This window comes from Manacus candei, unplaced genomic scaffold (genome assembly GCF_025592945.1).
Source record: "Manacus candei isolate 608988 ecotype Guabito, Panama unplaced genomic scaffold, ASM2559294v1 h1tg000050l, whole genome shotgun sequence".
NCBI classification, from domain to species: domain Eukaryota; kingdom Metazoa; phylum Chordata; class Aves; order Passeriformes; family Pipridae; genus Manacus; species Manacus candei.
The window spans coordinates 15,269,305-15,287,518 of NW_026138098.1; the positions used below are offsets into that span (position 1 = coordinate 15,269,305).

At 45.4% G+C, this 18,214-nt stretch overlaps 1 protein-coding gene across 4 annotated transcripts in view; it reads right to left on the bottom strand.

The window, feature by feature from the left end:
- Positions 1-265: 265 nt before the first annotated feature.
- The window catches only part of ENTPD1 (ectonucleoside triphosphate diphosphohydrolase 1), a 29,314-nt gene continuing 11,365 nt past the window's right edge, over positions 266-18,214 (bottom strand). For 3 of the 4 annotated variants that reach the window (XM_051801253.1, XM_051801254.1, XM_051801255.1), the window contains exons 2-10: positions 6,992-7,125; positions 6,487-6,604; positions 5,027-5,177; positions 3,987-4,146; positions 3,121-3,351; positions 2,389-2,655; positions 1,269-1,388; positions 951-1,088; positions 266-805 (exon numbers count right to left, since the gene is read on the bottom strand). In XM_051801253.1, the coding sequence (XP_051657213.1) occupies positions 599-805; positions 951-1,088; positions 1,269-1,388; positions 2,389-2,655; positions 3,121-3,351; positions 3,987-4,146; positions 5,027-5,177; positions 6,487-6,604; positions 6,992-7,125 (1,526 nt within the window). In that variant the 3' untranslated portion in view covers positions 266-598. Of the gene's footprint in view, positions 806-950; positions 1,089-1,268; positions 1,389-2,388; positions 2,656-3,120; positions 3,352-3,986; positions 4,147-5,026; positions 5,178-6,486; positions 6,605-6,991; positions 7,126-17,226; positions 17,347-18,214 lie in introns of those variants that run through there. The other variant, XM_051801256.1, reaches the window with a different exon arrangement.

Below are 18,214 nucleotides of genomic sequence, written 5' to 3' on the forward strand. Positions count from 1 at the left end.
TGACCACCAGCACGCTCAGTTTCTTCGTCCTCATCCCTTCTTTTCCAAGAGTGGCATTTGGGAGCCTGACCCACCTTCAGGGGCCGGTCAGGTGCAAGTGCTGTACCCAGCTGTAGGGCTGCAAGAACTCAGGGCCCAGGGAGGTGAGCAGAGGTGTGCTGGTGTGGAAAGGGCTCTTGGGAACAGCTTCAGCAGAGAAGGAGCAGGATCACCCTGTGTGTGACAGCTCCCAAGAGCTCAATGGGATGTGTGACCCTGAGATTACCCTCGCAGGAGCACTGGCTCCCAAAGATTGCTGCCACTTTTCTCTTTATAATGCTGTGCACAAGGCAGAAATCAACAAGCAGCAAAGTTTCATTGAATGAAAGTACAACCCATTCAAGGAGGGGACACCAGCTTGTCTGTCCTTGGCAGAGAAAGGTGGCGAGCCTGATGTCCCAACATCTCTCAGTGCAAATGTGAGTCAGAAGAAATAAATGCCCTTGTTGTACAGTCAGTAGCTTCAGTGAGAGGAACTCTGCAGTACAGGCTGCTCTGCTGGGGTCTCCTAGCCCTGAACAGCCAGGGTGACATGGCCCCTCTCCCCTCCAGGTTCTTCCTAAACAACCCCCTTCTGCAGGCACTTGGGCTTGTGAAAGAGAAGCCAAGCAAACAGGAGCACAGACACCAGCACAAGGGAGCACAGCACCATCAGCCCTACGTAGCTGCCGTGAGAGAGAGGGGGCACAGCTGGCTCCTCTGCAGGGATCATGTTGGTCAGGTTCAGCATGTAGCCCAGGGTCCAACCTGCATCACTGCTACCAATCTGAAACAGAAGAGGAGCAGAATCAGCACTGGGAGGTGCAGGGGCTGCTTGTGGCATTGCTGGGGCAGTCACCCTCCTGGGGATGAAGGGCCAGGCTGTGCAGTAGGGGTGTGTAGAGTAGAGCCCTCCCCACCATGATACAAACCTTTCCAAGGAAGTGGATCCTTTGCCAGTTATCTTCGGTGAATTCATAGCCATTTTCCAGGAGAGAGAGGATGTAGGCTCCAGAGAAGCAATATTCACTCAGGTACTTTTCTTTGATGTTTTGATACATTGTCTTCACCTAGGGAAGGAGGCAATCACTAGGCTGTTAAACACACCTTCCCACTGCTCCAGCTTGTGCCTGAGCATCCACTGTAGGTGCTGGGGGAATCTTTCCCATCTTGCTTTGGAAATTAACCCCAGCCATTTATCCTACATAAAATATCAGCAGCCATAGTCTACCACAACAAGCACTGCTCACCTCTTGCCAAGGCCGGGCACAGAAGCTCTCAATGGTTCTGGTCACTTTGTTCAGGGGAACAGGGCTTGCTTCACCAGTCAAGTTCAAAAAGTTCATCACAAAATAGAAAGCAGAAAAAGCCTGAAGGAGAAAGATTGTTTTAATCTGACTGAGCCTCAGCATGAGCAGAACAGCAGAAATCCCATTAAAAAAATGAGTTTGTTTACAGATAGAGAAGCATAAGAAGCAACATCACACACATAAGAGCAGGTATATTTTCAAGAGTGATGTCATTTTGAGACATACCCCTCAGAACTGCTGAGAGGTGGAGGTAGGAATTATGGTATCCTGAAGAGCTTCTGTAAGCTCTCTCCTTAACATGTGCCAGTGGCATACAGTGAATGCTGATTGCCATCACAACTGTGATCCCATTTTGGCAACTGAATGAAGGGAGTGTGCAACCAATATCACCACAAAGAGCAGAAGTGATAGTCTGAAAGGACTGTACAGAGCCCCATCATATAATCTGAAGTCCAGAAAACCCCTCTCTGACCATGGCTGGTAGCTGATAGGTAGAGGGCAGTTTATGAACTGTGTGTTAACAGTTAACAGTATTAACAGTTCCCCAGAAAGCCTCAAAGTCACTCAAGTCTTGCAGCGCTAGGACTGATGGTCAGCATGGTGTCACACATAATGTGTGTTGTTCAGTGTGCAGTCTCCTCATCATGTCTGGGAAGCAGACAGGTGAGCTGACTGGTTTTAGTAGCACTCAGACACTTCTGGGTGAATTTCAGGTCTGGTTCCACCACTGACCTCAGGAGACAAGGTTTGCGGAGCAGGGTACCTGCCTGCAGCAGGCTCCCCTGCCTCTGGTGCTGGCCATCAGGAAGGACTGCTTAAAAATGAATTAGTAAATACAGAACCCCAAGGAGATGGGTTAGAATGGGAACAGTGCAGTACTGGCAGGCCAGTAGTTACTGAAGTAGCTCTTACACGTCTGCCCTCACCACAAGTGCAGCACTACTTTTGTAGGTACATGTCCAAAAAGCTATCTTATAAATGATTTCCTGCCTCAGTCATGAAGAGCTTCTGCTCTTCTAACATTCTGAATTATAGAGAGTTGAAGACTGTGAAGACTCACCCCAAAATCCCCTTGTAATGGAGGTAGGTATATCCCATTGAAGGAGCAACTGGAGTAAGGACAATTGGTTTTGTCGAAGAGTTTCTGGATGTTTTCTCGGCACTTTTGATAATCCCCCTCTCCCTCTATGTACAGCTGGCTGAAAGGTAATTGCTTTTTCTTGTCTGATGTACAAGGGTTTTTGAAGAAGTCACTTATATTTATAGTCCTCTGATACCCCCGGTGAAAGCACGGGTCAAGGAGACTGCTGCTCTCCACGGTCTGAAAGTAAAAATAAACTCAAGCTGTTACACTTCGCTCTAGAGTAACACCCAGAGAAAGAGCCACAGGGAATGGTGGCCACAAAGCACTTGTCATGGTACATCACATCAAGGTGCACACATCAGGTCAAAGGGATGAGGATGGTTTAAGACACTGGCTTTGAGGGGGAAGGTGTGGGTACTGCTACAGCCTCCATGTAGGACCCTGGGCAAATTACTTTTAGCCACAGTTTGTGAAGTTGCTGTTGATTTTGGATTCTCAGAGACTGTAAAATGTTGCTTCCCCTGAGTGAAAGTATTGACTGGCACCTCTTTGGGCACCTTGTGCCCAGTTTTTCTGGAGGACAATGATGTTTCCCTAATCCAGACTAAGAGATGAGGCATTTAGCTGGGACACAGCACCAGTATGCCAAAGATGGGAGGGTCCAGGTTCTCCATGTGAAATTACAGGTGTAGATATACTTGCCTGTAGGTCTCTGGCCAGTTTCTGTTGCAGAGCCTGGTCCTTCCCATAGCAGAGAAAGCTGTGTGTGTACACCTGGTAATCCTTGCCATAGAGACGGAAATAGAGCTGGTTCTCTGGAGACTCAGAAGAGAGTTCCTTTGATACAAAGGTAATCTGTGTTGAGGCTCCTCCGAGGTCTAGTGCTCCTGATGTCTCACTTGTGGATTTCAGGGAATGCAGAAGCTTTTTCCAGCCAGACTTTAAAAACAAATTAATTTCAAAGTAAAACAGATATATCAGGCATGGAGAAGATTTTATTTTGGAGTTAAAAAAAAAAAGAGAAAGACATGTGGAGAAGCAGAAGCACAGAACACAGAAAACACAGGAAGTCTTGGAGAAGGACATGACATGAGAACTGGAACATGACACAAGAAAGATGCAGGCTTGTAAATGCATAATGTGGATCACATCACAGTGTTTGCAGGAGGACTAAGAATATAAAATGTAATACAATTGTTATGAGAAAAAGACAGCCAATTTACTGTTTCAGCTCCCAGATGATTTATAAGCTCAATAGTAAAGAATCACTGTCAGACTTTACAGACACAGAAGTATTTTAGATCAGGAAGTGAGAAGGACACTGTACTCAAGCAAAATTATTGAAGATGCTGGTGTTTTATTTCAGTGCTTTAAGTCTGCCTACAGTGGTGCAGCCTGATATCACTAAGTGTCAGGATATACTCACGGTAACTGCTGAGGCAAGATGTGCATCTTCCTGATCCCTGGTAAATGGCTTACAAGGGAAGGTAGTGCTTGCAACAGCTTCTTGCAAGGCATGATTTACAAAGTGCTGCAAGCCAATTATTCAAACATACTTGCTACAGAAATACTACCTGCTTGAAACTGCCCAGAAGGTAATTAATGGTGATCCATCCATAGGCTCCTTCTTCCTGACCAGTGATGATTCTGGCACCCTGGAAGTTGAACGGAGCTAAGCGTAGTGTCGTCTCTACTGAGGACAAGACTTCGTCAGCTGCACTTTCATTCTCCAACCTGGATGAATGGAAGAAAGGATGGAGTGACTCTGGCTGACAGCTCTCAGTAGTCTATGAGCTTTATTCTGCATAGGCAGGCTGCAACTCCCCACCAAGTGTTAATTATAAGAGAACAGTTATTCATATGGGTCGTCCAGTTCCAACTGGCCATGTCCCTCTCTGTCAACACCTTGACAGCACAGTTGCCACCAGGTCTGACACTTACAGACCCTGGAGCTGAGAGTGATACTTGGAGCAGAGACCAGAGCTCTTGTTCTTCTGGAGAATGTGTCCTGATAGTAATTGCACTGTGGAGATTCCTCTCACTCTTCACAAGAACCATTTGAGAAGAAATCCGGAAGGTATCCCCAGGGAGATCTCCCAGGCAATATATACATAAGATCAGCTCTGAGTTATAGCTAGACAAGAGTTCTGGGGCACCCCCATGAAAAACACAAATAAGAACTAAAGGAGTATGTGATTATAAAGTTACCTTATCCTCTGATGGCCCCAGGATGAGTCAAGATATGTGGGAAGTTACAACATGGTTGAGCTCAAAAATTCTGGGTTAGGCCTAATACCAGATTGTGGGGATGTTTGAGCATCCCTTTGATATGGAGAATGTCTAAGCATCAGCTTGGCACTACTGATCTCCTGGTGTCTCTGTGCTGCATCTGGATGCAGGAGATGATGGAAGGTTGGACTGAGTGGGCAAGCTGAGCAAGCAAGGGAAGAGCCAGGGGGACTCGGGATTCAGAGAGGTCAGCTTCAGAAGAGGGTATCTGGGCACAGTGTGAGCTGGCAGTATCTCCAAGGACTTTTCCCAAGAGGCCCCCACTGAACATCCATGGTGATCCCATGTGCAGTGCTGCAGGAGAAGGGGACAGGCCCTACAGTACCTGAGAAGCCGCATGCCAGCAGTTGCTCCGAGGTAGACAGGTGTCTCTTTGTGCTGCGTTGAGGGAATCACCTCTTTTGCTTGTTGTAGGCACTGTGCCAGAGAGGGACCTGCCTTCTCTGTGGCATGGGAGTAACCTGAGATCCCAGGGCCTGCAAGAAATAAAGACACTTCATTGCTCCAACTCCAAGCATAACCCCACAATGCTGCCATGAGCAGGTGTATTAAACCATATCACAGGCAGCAGTATCAGATTCAACCCCCCCATTCCTGAGAAGCTTTAGAAATCCTACAGCACCAACTAAACCCAATGCACAGGGGGATGGCCACAGTGCCCAGCACCTGCTACCTGTTCTCCAAGAAGCAGGCTATGAACTAGCGATGAGGACTGCAGTGAAACAAACCATTTCCCGAGCATGTCTTGAACAGCTGCAGACTTCTCTGAGTCTGCCTGAGAGTACCCTGGATCTGTGCCTGAAAATCTCTGACCCTTCACTGTGCTGGGTCCTCCAGGGGCAGATGCTATCTGTTTGTGTACTTTACAGTCACACTACAACACTGGGTGTTTTGCAGCTATTGCCTTTCACACTAACCCAAAGCAAAATGCATTGTCCCTCTCTGCCACGTGTCCCCTGAACTGCCCCAGGCCCAGTGCCTGCCCAGCAGTGAAGCCCAGGCTGCACTCGCCCCAGGTTGCCATATGCTCAGTGTGCTGCCCATGATGTGGGATGGTGCAGTGCTGAGCAGCTATGGCAGCAGCTTGATAATGGTATGGCTCTTCCCTGCACTGCAGGGGCCTGAAAAGACCCCAGGCAGGTCTGACAATACCTCTCATCCCTTCAGAGTGCAGTGATCCATGACGGTCTGTGCTGCTCCTTGTTGTGTGCACCCTTAGGCTTCATTTATGCCTTCCTGAACCATAAAATATCTACACAGCAATTAAATAGAATAAAAAATAAACCATGACACGCTTAAGCTGAGCAATCTTGGGCCTTAAGCCCAGTACCTAGCTTGCATAGAAGCCTTGAAAAAGAGCAAACCATGCCCTTCCCTCTCACTGCCTGATATTCATCAGCACTTCAGCAAGAGTGCATGCTGACATTTTATTTATTTAAATACATTCTTTGGTGTAGATCTTTCCAAAAAGCACTTACTTCCAAGCATTCTAAAAACAAAGGAAAAAGTGGATCCATTTTTCCCCCAGGAAGGTCAAGCATATACAGCTCCCCATGGGAAGAGGTGGGATATACATTAGCTCACAAATTACAAAATAAGAATACTCATGGGATATTCTGAATTGGAAGGGACTCACAAGGATCATCAAGTCTAACTCTTAAGTGACATAACAAACACTGTTTTCAATATTGGCCTCTTCTCCTGGGTTTCTCCTCCCCAACCCTTTGATTGCATTATCTCTTCTTCATCCCATGCCCCTTCCATAGCTCCCTTTCCTCCTCTTACCTTCAACTTTACACACCTCCACCTGCTTCACCACTCCAGTGTCGTTCTCCTTCTCTGCTGGCCACTCGTACACATAGAGGTTAGTGTGGGACGATCCCGCATCCAGCACAATCCCGTACTGTGGGCAAGACAGAGCCACTATCACACCTGAGGCACCAAACCACACACAGTATGTGCTGGCCTCCTCACACAGGGGGACCAGAAGCGAACAGCTTATCTGGCAGCTGTGGGAATGTGTGTTATTACTCTTCTCAGCAGTGCTTCAGTGTAAAGTTTCCATCAAAAGATGCAAGAGCAGAAAAGCAGCAAAATTGAGACTGATTACTTAAGAGATGATCCCCTATGAAGCCATATCTGGTTTTACCACAAAGATGTAAAACAAGATGTTGAGGTGCATGGAGCCAGAAAAAGAGGTTAGCCAGACCCAGCAAGGGCAGCAACATGTCCTTGAGCACTATGAACACCTAACTCCCCAGCTTGTTTTAAGAGTACCAGCTTGAAATACCTTAATGTTCTTCGGAAGTGGCTTGTTTTGGGTCACTGCTACAGCAATTAAAGCAATTACAGCCAAAGTAGAGAGGAATCCCAGGATGAGTAGAATCTTTCTTGTCGAGGACATCTTTGGTTTGGTACCTGTGGCTAGAGCAGAAAAACGATGTTAGTATCCCAGTAGCCCATTTTACCTCACACTCCAAAGGTCTTTAGGCACATTCCTGCAGTCTCTTTCCACTATGAAGCCTTTGCCCATCCCTGTCCCATCTCCTACTCCACGTACTTGTGTGGGATTTCTTAGAGGCAGAGCTCAGCCCTGGTGTCCTGCAGATGTGCTTTCATGGGCCATGCCACACCTCCATGGTCTGCCCTGTGCCCAATGTATTTCCCAGATTTATAATCTAGATGTAAATTCAACACATGTAACAACTAAATAGCTCTAGTGGACATACTTGCTCCCACTATGGCAAGAAATCCATTTCTACCCATATTGATGCTCCATACTCAAAAGCACTGATCATCTGACTGCTCAGATGGATATTAATTTCTCTTTTCCTTATACATAAATACTCTAGGAGATGTTCAGAAATACATTACAGGTCATCCAGGATGGTGACAATACTTTGATGCAAGCAACCACATCAGCTATTGTCACCCTCCAATAAGGTAAGGTGACTGAACCTGCTCTGCATCTGCATGCCAGAACCGGGGTTCCAGCAGTCTCCAGACCTCAGGTGACACCAGGTCCAAATACATTCTGGCACCGCACGTCATGCATGCAAATATGAAAAGCATTCAAGTTCTGATCAGGGCCATCTTCTCACTGCTCTGGTTTTATGTGAGAGGCGGTCCCAGGCGCCAGAACTATATAGTGTTACCTGACCTTACAAATGACCCCAAATCCTAGAGTTAGTTTCAGAAGTTAGCCCAACTGAAAAGAAGCAACACACCTCTGGAAATCTCTAACTATTGACAAATAACGTCTTCCCACCTACCTAGAGAAAATGGAACTTAGAAACGCCAAGAGAGTTTGCTTTGAAGATGCTGCAGACATGTCCATTGGAAACCTAACATAGACCTAGAGCTCTGTGCTCCCTCATATCACGCTCACATGTAAATCTGCTAACTGTGAAATCTGGAAGCTTGTTACTCACTTTGTGAGTGCCTGTTAGGGGCACAGCATGCTTGCCAGTATTTCCAAGAATGCAGCTTGAAAAAATAGTCTAGGGCACATACCAGACAGTAGGAAGTAAGAATGTATTTTATCCAGCTTTAATCAAAAATGCCCCAGAACTCATGGCTTAAAGTGATTAGAAACAGCAGAGTGTGACAGCTGGGAGACTTTTCTTCCTATTGGAGAGAATAGCTGGCTCAGGTTATGATAGCACTGAGCATGTCTGTTAAACAAAGATTATTTTAACCCTAGCAAAATGAATAAAACCAGATGCTATAATGTAAAATTAGCTGCACAGTATAGATAAGAAGTTAGCGTGCTTGAAAAATGAAAGTGCTGCTGACAGTTGCACATTACATTCACACAATTATTGCCACCCTTACTCTGAGATCTTGCCTAACAGCTTTGTTGAGTGTTTGCTGTCGTAGGAACGAAGGCTGGGTGACTTTGCACAACTTCTAAGATTTTCAAATTTCCTGTTGTGATGGGTATTGTCTGACTGCTGTATCTTTTCAGCAGCCACACTCTGAAAAGTACCAGCATTAGCAGCAAAGCAGGAACAATTTTCTCCCTATAATGGACTGTTCCAATAAACAGCTGTAGAAATCCCTTGTCTGTAGGCAGAGGCATAATGATAATTGTCTGCATCCCACCTGCAGTGTGAGATCCGTCATTTTTTTGCCAAGGCACATTATTTTCTTAACCCTGAATGTGACTCTTGCCTGAATTTTAGTTCAGTATCATGAGCACTTTTCAGGGCTCTGTGGGTTGTAGAGATGTGATTTCATTGCTGTGTCCCATATCAGAGTATCCATCTGTGTGAACTCTTATGCTACCAAGGAGCATTTTATTGAAATGTTTCATACAGGAAAAGGTACAGAATGATAAGCATAATCCAGAAGGTAGCCTAGCAAAGTAATAACCTTCTAAATAGCACTCAAAGTGCACATAACTGAATACTCAATTATTTAAAAAAACAAACAAAACCCAAACCAAACAACAACACTGCAAATCCAGGTAAAGAATTCAACGTCATAAAAATTCACCTGCCATTTGTTCAGAAAAGTGAGGCATTTCAACAAGTTCCCTTTTCTGTGCACTAGGTTACCTCCATCAGCTCTAGGTTCTGCAGGGGCTAAAGAATGAACTTATTCTCGCTTCCTCCAGCTCCTTTGAATTTCAAATTCACACCACTGAATGTCATGCAGACACTCCCCAGTGTCCACAAAGTGGAGCAGTACGTGACCGTCTGGTTGCCAGACCCCAGGATTTTTCTTCCATTAGCAGTTTTTCCTCAGCTAAGATTAAGCAGACATGATCTTGTGTCTCTGTGCCCAGCTAGAACCCGAATAGAGACAGATCTCTCCTCTTTCTCCCATGCTGCCCTCTGTAAGCAGTGACAAAAACATAAGGCCATAAGTAGGCATAGAAATGATGCTGCTTTTCTTCTCCCCAACCTCAGAGCTGCTGGGTGCTGGAGCCCTGCCCGGCTGCGCGGGCATTAAGCACTCTCTAGATGTTGGAGCACAGCCCAGCTGCTCAGGCATCTCTGTCTGTTTCTAATTTTGGTCTCTTTGCTTTTTTTGTAAGGGCTACCATTGGTTCCATCCAGTGATGGTCTCAAAACACAACCAGATCTAATACCCTTTCTGTCTCTAAGACAGAGAACTGAGAAGGATGTTGTCAGCCACTCCAGCTGACAGCAGTTTTGCTGCAGAAATCCTGTTGCTCTCAGTGCATAACCCAGGAAGGACCACATCAGTGTGGGAGGCAGCTCTCTGTGAAGGCAAGGAAGCAAGTTTGACTCCTTTGTCTTCCAGAGCCTCAAGACAAATATGAAACTACCCCTAGAATGACACTAACTCACTGGCAGCTCTATATGCCAGGAGATGTCACTCACAGCCAAGGCTGCCCACCTCCCAACTCCCTTCTCACCAAGCAAGATTTAGCAACAAAAGTTAAAAGGAATCAGGCAACCAGCTGCTTTTAGAGATGAAATAAGGAGAGACTAAGGCTTGTTTGAAAACCGAAATTAGGATTGTCAAGGAGAAAAGGAATGATGCTGTGCATAGTCCAAAGCCATGCTCGATTCAGATAACCTCACTGTAACCCATCATCTCTAATAAATACAGATATTTTTGTAAACTCTGGCTTAGCACAACAGCTAAAGTTGATGTGTGATCTTTCCTTTGGGTGTTCACACTCAATCTGTTACAGAAGAGATCACAAGAGACTGTAATGCAAGGCCATCACTCTTCCACTGCACAAGTGCCACACTGACAGAGACAGTTCCCACCATCACCTTTACGCTCTCACTACGCCTCTGTATGGTCAGAAACATTCTCATTTTCAGTCTTTATTTCTTTATTGCTAGTCTATTCCTTCTGTCTGTGTTCCACTTTGATCTCATAACTTCTGCAACTCTCAATGCTTTTGGAATTTATTCCCTTAGTCAACTTATAAACAATGATCCTTTCTGGATTTTTGTGTTTCCAGCCTTTTCCATCTACCTGAAGAGTTCAGCAGCACTTCTCTGCATACAGAATAATCTGTTTTTATTTTTCTTGAGCATTCTGACCCGATCTGCAAGGATGGCCTTGCACAGTAATGAACACAGGATATGACACAGTCCTAGCCCAAAACAAAGTGAGGTAGGGATCTGTACTACCTCAGAAACATGATCATCTACCATAATGGCCAGAGCTAAGTCAACCCAGCACCTCTGCTATGGAATCCCAGCAAACCCACCCAGTAGAGAGGGGCTTGGGCAATGCAGTCTGTGCTCATTTACTAACTGCAGAGTTTCGTATCTGTGGAGTTCTGTCAGCAGTGATGGCAGGGAAAGGGCATGGGAGCAGTCAGTGCTGCTGTTCAGAGAGGGGATACACACATTATCCTTTTGGTGAGTTAAAATGAGATTTCAGTAGTCATTAAGCTTTTCAGGCTGAATTGCCTGAAAAACTCACCAATTACTCTGTGAGGCTGCTGAACTTGCATCAGGTTTTGATGCACGTTACTCAAGAGGCACTCCTGCCTTCAGACTCACCACAACCAAACATCTGAAACCATAAACACTCAGAAGAGCCACACTCTTTCATTTATCAACCATTTAATGAAATTTCCTCTGTCCCCAACTGACTTCTTACTCATTCTTTATCTGCCTTTTTCATTTAAACATCCTCTTATCTAGGTTACCTAGGAAGACTTTGCGAAGTAATGTAAACCACCTGTTTCAGGCCAACATGTCTTAGGCTGTGGAGAGGCTCAGGTTTGTCTTAGAATATACATACAAGCACATATACAGTAAGTAAATGGCTTTGGTTTAAGAGGGTTTATTTCAAAATCTTGGGGCTAGACACTGGGCATGTTGAAATTAGAATTTAAGCTCCAGATCAGGATTTTTACAACTGCTACATGGAACAGTGTGGGAGACTCTGCTCCAAGTTTTAATTATTCATATGGCAAAGATTGTGGCCTAAATACTGATGTGATCTCTGACCCTCCTAGTAGTGCTATATAGAATAATAAATACACATTTACTGGATTATGTTTTTCCAGTTTAAATACTTGTAAGTGCTGAAGTACAAACACTGAAGTGTCAGCAAAACTGATAATCCAAACAATGTAATGGGTTTTTTGGATGCTGTCTTTCAGAGACATTTGATACTGAGATCACGCAGCCCTACATGTTTCAAATCCCAGCAGACTCCTATGAATCTAGGCTACACAGCCAGGCAGAGTGCTTGAACTAATCTGTCCCATGTACACACATACCTGTGCACTAGTGAGCTGGAAGATAAAGAGTGTGCTTGTCTCTGAGATAACACCAAGCTGGGAGAAAAGCTCACTGACACACAGGACTGGAATTGAAAATAAATTTGACAAATAGGGGAAAGCCTAACTCACTTAAGGACAAGAGAAAATGTGACATTTAGATAACAGCCATCACCCAAAGACAGCGTGGTAAGCAATCTGTTAAGTAGCTCTTCTAGAGAAAACATTATTGCAGCTATAGCAGTTTATAGTAATCCTTCCCTCCATCTAAAGCTGGTAAAGCCTCCTGTGAGGTTCTGTGACCAATTTTGGGCACTGCCTTTGAGGAAACATGTAGACCACTTGGAGAAACTCCAGAAGAGAATAAGAAGAAAGATCAGAAGTCTAAAAGTTTGACCTATGAGGAAAGATTGAAGGAATTGGATTGTTAAGTTTGGAAAAAAGAAGAGCAAGGGAGACTCATTAATTGTCTTCAGACAAATGACATCTCCATCTGCCAGCACTGTTGTAGCTGATCTGCCTTAGGACAGGGGTGGCTCCTGGACTTTCTCCCAGCTCTGTTTCCTTGGTTCAGAAGGCAGGGAGTCAGCAAAAAGAGGCCAATCAACTCATAAGCTACGCTGTTAGCAAAGGCCAATGCAATGCCTGTGCTCTCCTTGTGGGATACAGATGCAGTTGAATAAATGTGTTCCCTCCTTTCCCCAACAAAGCTCCAGGTTGCATTCAGACATAATTCAGTCGTGGCAACCATCCTGCTAAATGCTATCCATGTGTACAACAATGCTTGGTGTGGGAACAACTCATCCTTTTGCTGTTTTTAGTGTTGTGACTGGGATACGACCCTGGGAAATTGCACAAGACACATTGGACGAGCCCTGTTTTCCTGGAAAAAAAAAAAACCACATGGAAATCCTGGAGAGCTGGCGGGTGCTAGAGGCAGCAAAAGCCGAGCAATAGCATCAAGAGACAGACACAAAGGAGCAGGCAGCACACAGGCCCCTTCTCTGCCTTCCGCATCTGCCCGGAGCACAGAGGGGCTTTGTGCTCAGGGCAGTCCCACGGCCCTGCTTACGCTGTCCCTGCGGTGAGGGTTTACTGCTGGAAAGGCAACGCCCGGGGGGTTCTGGGCACGAGCCCCAGTGACCCGGACTGCCACACCAACAAATCCCCCATTCACCCTGTGCACAAAGCAGGTTCCCCTGTCAGAGACCTTCCCACGGTGCCCTGCAGTGCTGGGTATGGTGCTCAGCCTCCCTGGCTCTCTGCAAGGCACTCGTGCTGCCTCCCAGCTTGGCATCACAGCCCATCTCCCTGCTATTATACACCAGCCCCACCAAGCTTTCCCGATGCCTGCTGATTAAATATCTCGGCGGGAAGATACTCTTATGGCTAATATCACAGTAGTCAGACCCAGATACTTAATATACAACCAACAAGTGGCAGGATACTGCTGACACAGTGACCTTTACACAGTTATTTTTCATATTTATATGGTGTTTACTGGACTTCTATGCCTGTACCCTACTTGTGCTCGTGCTCATTTCTTTAGGATTCTCAGTTCAAAGAGGTTTTTCAAATCGGAAAAGAAAACTGTTATCAGTTACATCAGTCTCCTGTCAGGAAACTTCTGGTATTAATTTGCTACCAGCCCATCAAAGCTCTGTTTTAACTGGAGAAGATTTATTGCCATTACCCACAAAGCTTGAAGTTCCATCGGAAAATATCCAGTGAGCTCCAGACGGCTTCCCCTCCTCCCTGGCTTATCAGCTAAGTTATTGCTTGAATATACCTGACTAGCACATGATGTGAAGGCATTTGTTTGTCTTTTGATAGGAGAGAGGGGGAAAGAAAAATCAAGTGCTGACACCTTTTCAGCTTTGTCATTTATAGTTCTAATACACTGACTTGCAATGGGTCAATGGTGCTGCCAGGCTTCCTTTTGTGCTCAAGATCCTTCTTTGCTCTTCTTAAATCTCTGGTCACGATTTTTTCCTTATGCTTCTTTTGACCATCTTTTACACTTTGCAACCTTAAATTTGCACTAATTTTAGCTTTCCTTTTTTTGCCTCTAAATATGCAATTTTAAGAGATTTTATTCTTTTTCAAATGAACATAACTTTCAGCAGTTGGATTACGGCTTCTGTGGAAGAGCATAAGAAATGAACAGTCTCCTTCTGATTAGCATTCCTATTTGCCCATTTTAAATACTCTGCTGATTCAGCTCAAGTTTTTTTTATTTTGTGAAGTCACTTCTTTTAACAACTAGACATTGTTGACACAGAGTAACTGTGAATTGCTTTTGTAATAATTCAAAACTCTCATTGCAATGTCTCTTTTTGTATCAAGACTGGGGCCAACATATATTTCTCTTGAGCTGGAAGTAATGGATTGCAAATTATGAAATTATCACTCCCAGTTTTGAGGAATTACCCTGTCTTCCACTAAAATCCACCATCATATCAGCTTTCCTCATCCTAGTGTAGACTGTCACTCCCTTCTCTGTCTCCAGCATCCTGGCTGGTAATGGGCACTAAACCTCTCCTGCTTTGGTCACTTAGTCCCAGTTCAGCCCCAGGCAGCTATTGTGTACAACTATTTAATTATTGTTGCTGTTAAAGACAGCAGGGCCACTGCTTATATTGGAAGATGGGTGATGAGTGAGTCACATTACTAACCCAGTGCAGCCCACCATTCCCCATGTCCCACCAACCACCCACACCAGCAGGGTGTACAATTTGTCATGGAAAAAAAATAAGAGGAAACAGCTTCCAGAACAACCGCTTCCCCCCCTTAATATCTACACTGGGCCAGCAAGTTCAGAAACTTCCTGGAGAACACAAAGTCCTGAGCACTGTAATACTGCTATGCCCCACAGGAAGTTCTGACAGGGAGAAGGACCGCAGAGAAAACAGATCCAAACCCCTCATCACCCACAGAACACTCTGCACCCAGCACTTACAGCAGAGTCGAAATACAAGCCCCAGAAGCCACCAGTTTCCCCGTATGCCTCTCCACTGACGAACTTTCCTGCCTTGGAGGGGCTGGACCGCCAAGCCTCTTGCCACGTCTCAAAGATGTTTTTCTCTGAATTGCAGATTCCTGGGATCACCTTGTGTGTTGAGCAACACTACTGCTTTCAGGAGCTCATTTCCCTGGTTTCCAAACAAAAAACACAGCTGCCCGAAGTGCCACATGTGAGCAAGCAGAGCCACTGCCTGTGCTTCCGCAGCCAGTAGGAACTCGAGCTTCCCAAGTATTTCTGCACAACCAAGCAATCAGCTTTTCTCCTGAAGTTTCACTTCCCATCCAGGACCAAAAACAATTGGAGACTGATCACAGAAGCACAAACACTGTTACAAGCTGGTGCAGCATCAGCAGAACCATTGGCAAAGCCCCTGGAGGATGATGCCCATTCTGCAGCAGCCCCGTATGCAAGCACACAAGCTGCAGTGCTTGTCTGTGCTTGGGATTTTCCCTACATCCAGGTTGTGCCACCTCTTAATAGTGTGATTTCCAGCACAGGTATCTGCTGTGAAAGAAGCAGATACCCAGTGAGCTTTTCCTCCCTTAACATACATAGCACCCATTTGCAGCAGAGAAAACTGTAGGCACCTTCCCTTTGCAACTAATCCTAGTAGATGAAGCAAAGGCCCATGGCTATCCAGGCAGGGCAGCAGTCCTGCTGCCTCCTTTCAGTAAGCCAGGGTTAGGGTTGCATGGATAAAAAAGACAGCACTCCACTTAAACACTTCCCAACTTGCCCCCTTGCCCTCAGCTGTCAGCACTGCTATCCTCCAGTCCTCTTTTCATAGCAGAGGACAGGGAACAGCTGGAATAGTTTCTGTCTCCTGATGAGGAGCACATCCACTGTCCAAGTCTTGTGGAAAAATATACTGAGTTCTCAGAGGTCAACTTTAATAACTGGGATTCCCACAAACCATGAGGAGAATTCAGCTCATGATATTTGGCATGAATATCATGCTCTGTTCCTCATCCTGCTACAATTTCCATTTCAAAGAGCAGGAAACAAATTATCCTGTGGTATTTCTAGCGACAACCAACAGGAAAGAACATGGGATCAAAGCCTATTGCGGGGCACAGGCCTTGACAAAGTTCCTGAGTGTAAGAGAAGAAATACTTCTTGATGTTACAAAGGTAACTAGGTAAATATGAATCTAAATTTTCACAGTCAGAAGAGCACTTTGAAAAGGCTGGAGCCTCATGCCGACATGTAACAAAAGAGCCAAGGAGTTTTGCTGGATGAATGGGCTGGCACAGGATGTTATTAATCTCTAAAGTTCACATTACTTATTACTGGGACGTGCAGTGAATCCCAAGGGAAGAATTAGGCTCAGGAAAAGAAACCCATTTGTAATCAAAACATAGTTTGGTTTTCAATTTGTATGTCTTCATTAATCTTCCCTGCCCCTCCCCCCACTGTCCTTGCCTCAAATATTTCAAAATACAAACACAAAATATTTTTGATAAGGCAGCATGGGCACAGAGGGACAGTCAGAGCAGCCCATCTTTCTGACAAGTGCACAAGCTTAATCACAGAATATTCTGAGTTGGAAGGGACCCACAAGGATCATCAAAGCCCAGCTCTTAAGTGAATGGCTCAGAGGATTGAGCTCACAACCTCGGTGTTATTAGCACCAGGCTCTAACCAACTGAGCTGATCTCAGGGTCAGCTGTCCCATCTACACATATTATGTGCAAGGGGCTGCAGCAGAAGCATCACCCAGGGCTCTGGGTGACTGAACAGCCCCCAGGCATCTGCAGAGACTGCACCCAGGACTGGGCCTGGCAAATGGACATCACAGCTCTGACTTCTCACTGCATCTCCCCCAGAGAAGTAAGAAGGGGAGTTCCCACCAGCTGCTCTCCATTCCCAGCAAGGAGATCCAAGCTGAGAAGTTCCATGCTCTTCTGTAACACTCCCTCCAGGTTTCCAGGCTCTAGCCTGAGAGTCCAAAGATGCCTACTGGGACAGAGAAATCAACACTCCCCACTGTCAAAGCCAACAAAACAGGGGTTACTTCAGCTGATGAAGCAACAAGCTTGTGACATGGCTGCTATAGGAAAGAGGACAAATCCATAGCACAGAAAGGAGCTACCAGCTGGCTTTGTTAAGATAAGCACAGCTCTCCAGGAGCAGGACTGGCCAGCAACCCTGGGCCCATGCAAAAAGCAGCTACAGGTCTGGTGCTTCCCTCCTGCCACTGTGCTTCCCAGCCTCTTTCAGCACCATTTTCCCTCTGATTTGGGATGGGAACTCCCAAGCTCAAGCTGGAGCCTACCTTCCAGCCACAGGATCTCCAGCCCAGCTGCAGAGCTTGCAACAAGTTCACATGAGCACACTTTCCTCACATATCCTGCAGGAGCAGGGACATTGAAATAGTTATTTATTAACAGCTCTGGGACAAACGAACAAGAAAGAAAACAAATCCATTTATAAATCAGCTAAAGAGAAAACTTGTGACTCTAATGGTCTCCTTTGTAATTTCTTAAATGTGGCCTGGAGCTGCCTTGGCATCACTTCTTGTGATGCTGAGTCAGCAGAACAGCCCCACTTGTGCAGTAAATAGCCTGATAAGAGCAGAATAGAGCCAAAGAAGAAATAACTAACTTATGCCACATCCAGATTTTTCTTGGCTTCTGCTAGGATTTGGGGAGACTGATAGTGATTAAATTTCTCACCACTAAATACCAAGCAGTGACTCACATTACCATCTACCTCTGCAATCCAGGATATATGCTTTCCTCTGGGACAAGGTGGAGACAGGATAAAGACAGAAAACTCACACAAGAGCTGTCTGAAAGAACAGCAGTCGGTGCTAGCTGAGCACTCATATAGGAACGTACCAGTCCTGAATACTTTGCCAGACTTTGTCCTTTGATAACATTTCTCAAGGGGGGGAAAGAGAACAAGAATAACAAAACACTGTTTTGTTTAACAGTTACCCATAGCAGAGAAAAGCTGAGCTAAAGTTTCCAACAGTTATTGGGACAAAATTCAAAATTAGAATGCAATGTACCATTTTTGAATTTAAAACTGGTTGGACAGGAGTTCTGTCATGTGGATTGAAAGCTGTGTAATGAGCACAAGGCAATGCATCAAGATGACATTACAGCAACAGTGTTTTAAAATGCTCAGTATAGCAGTGATATGGATGAAGGAGCCAAGGCCTCAAGCAGAAGGGGTAAATTGCTCTGTCATTCATTGGGAGGAACTGTATGTCCACTGAGGACAGATTAATGTCTGAAGTATCTATGGAAACCACCATC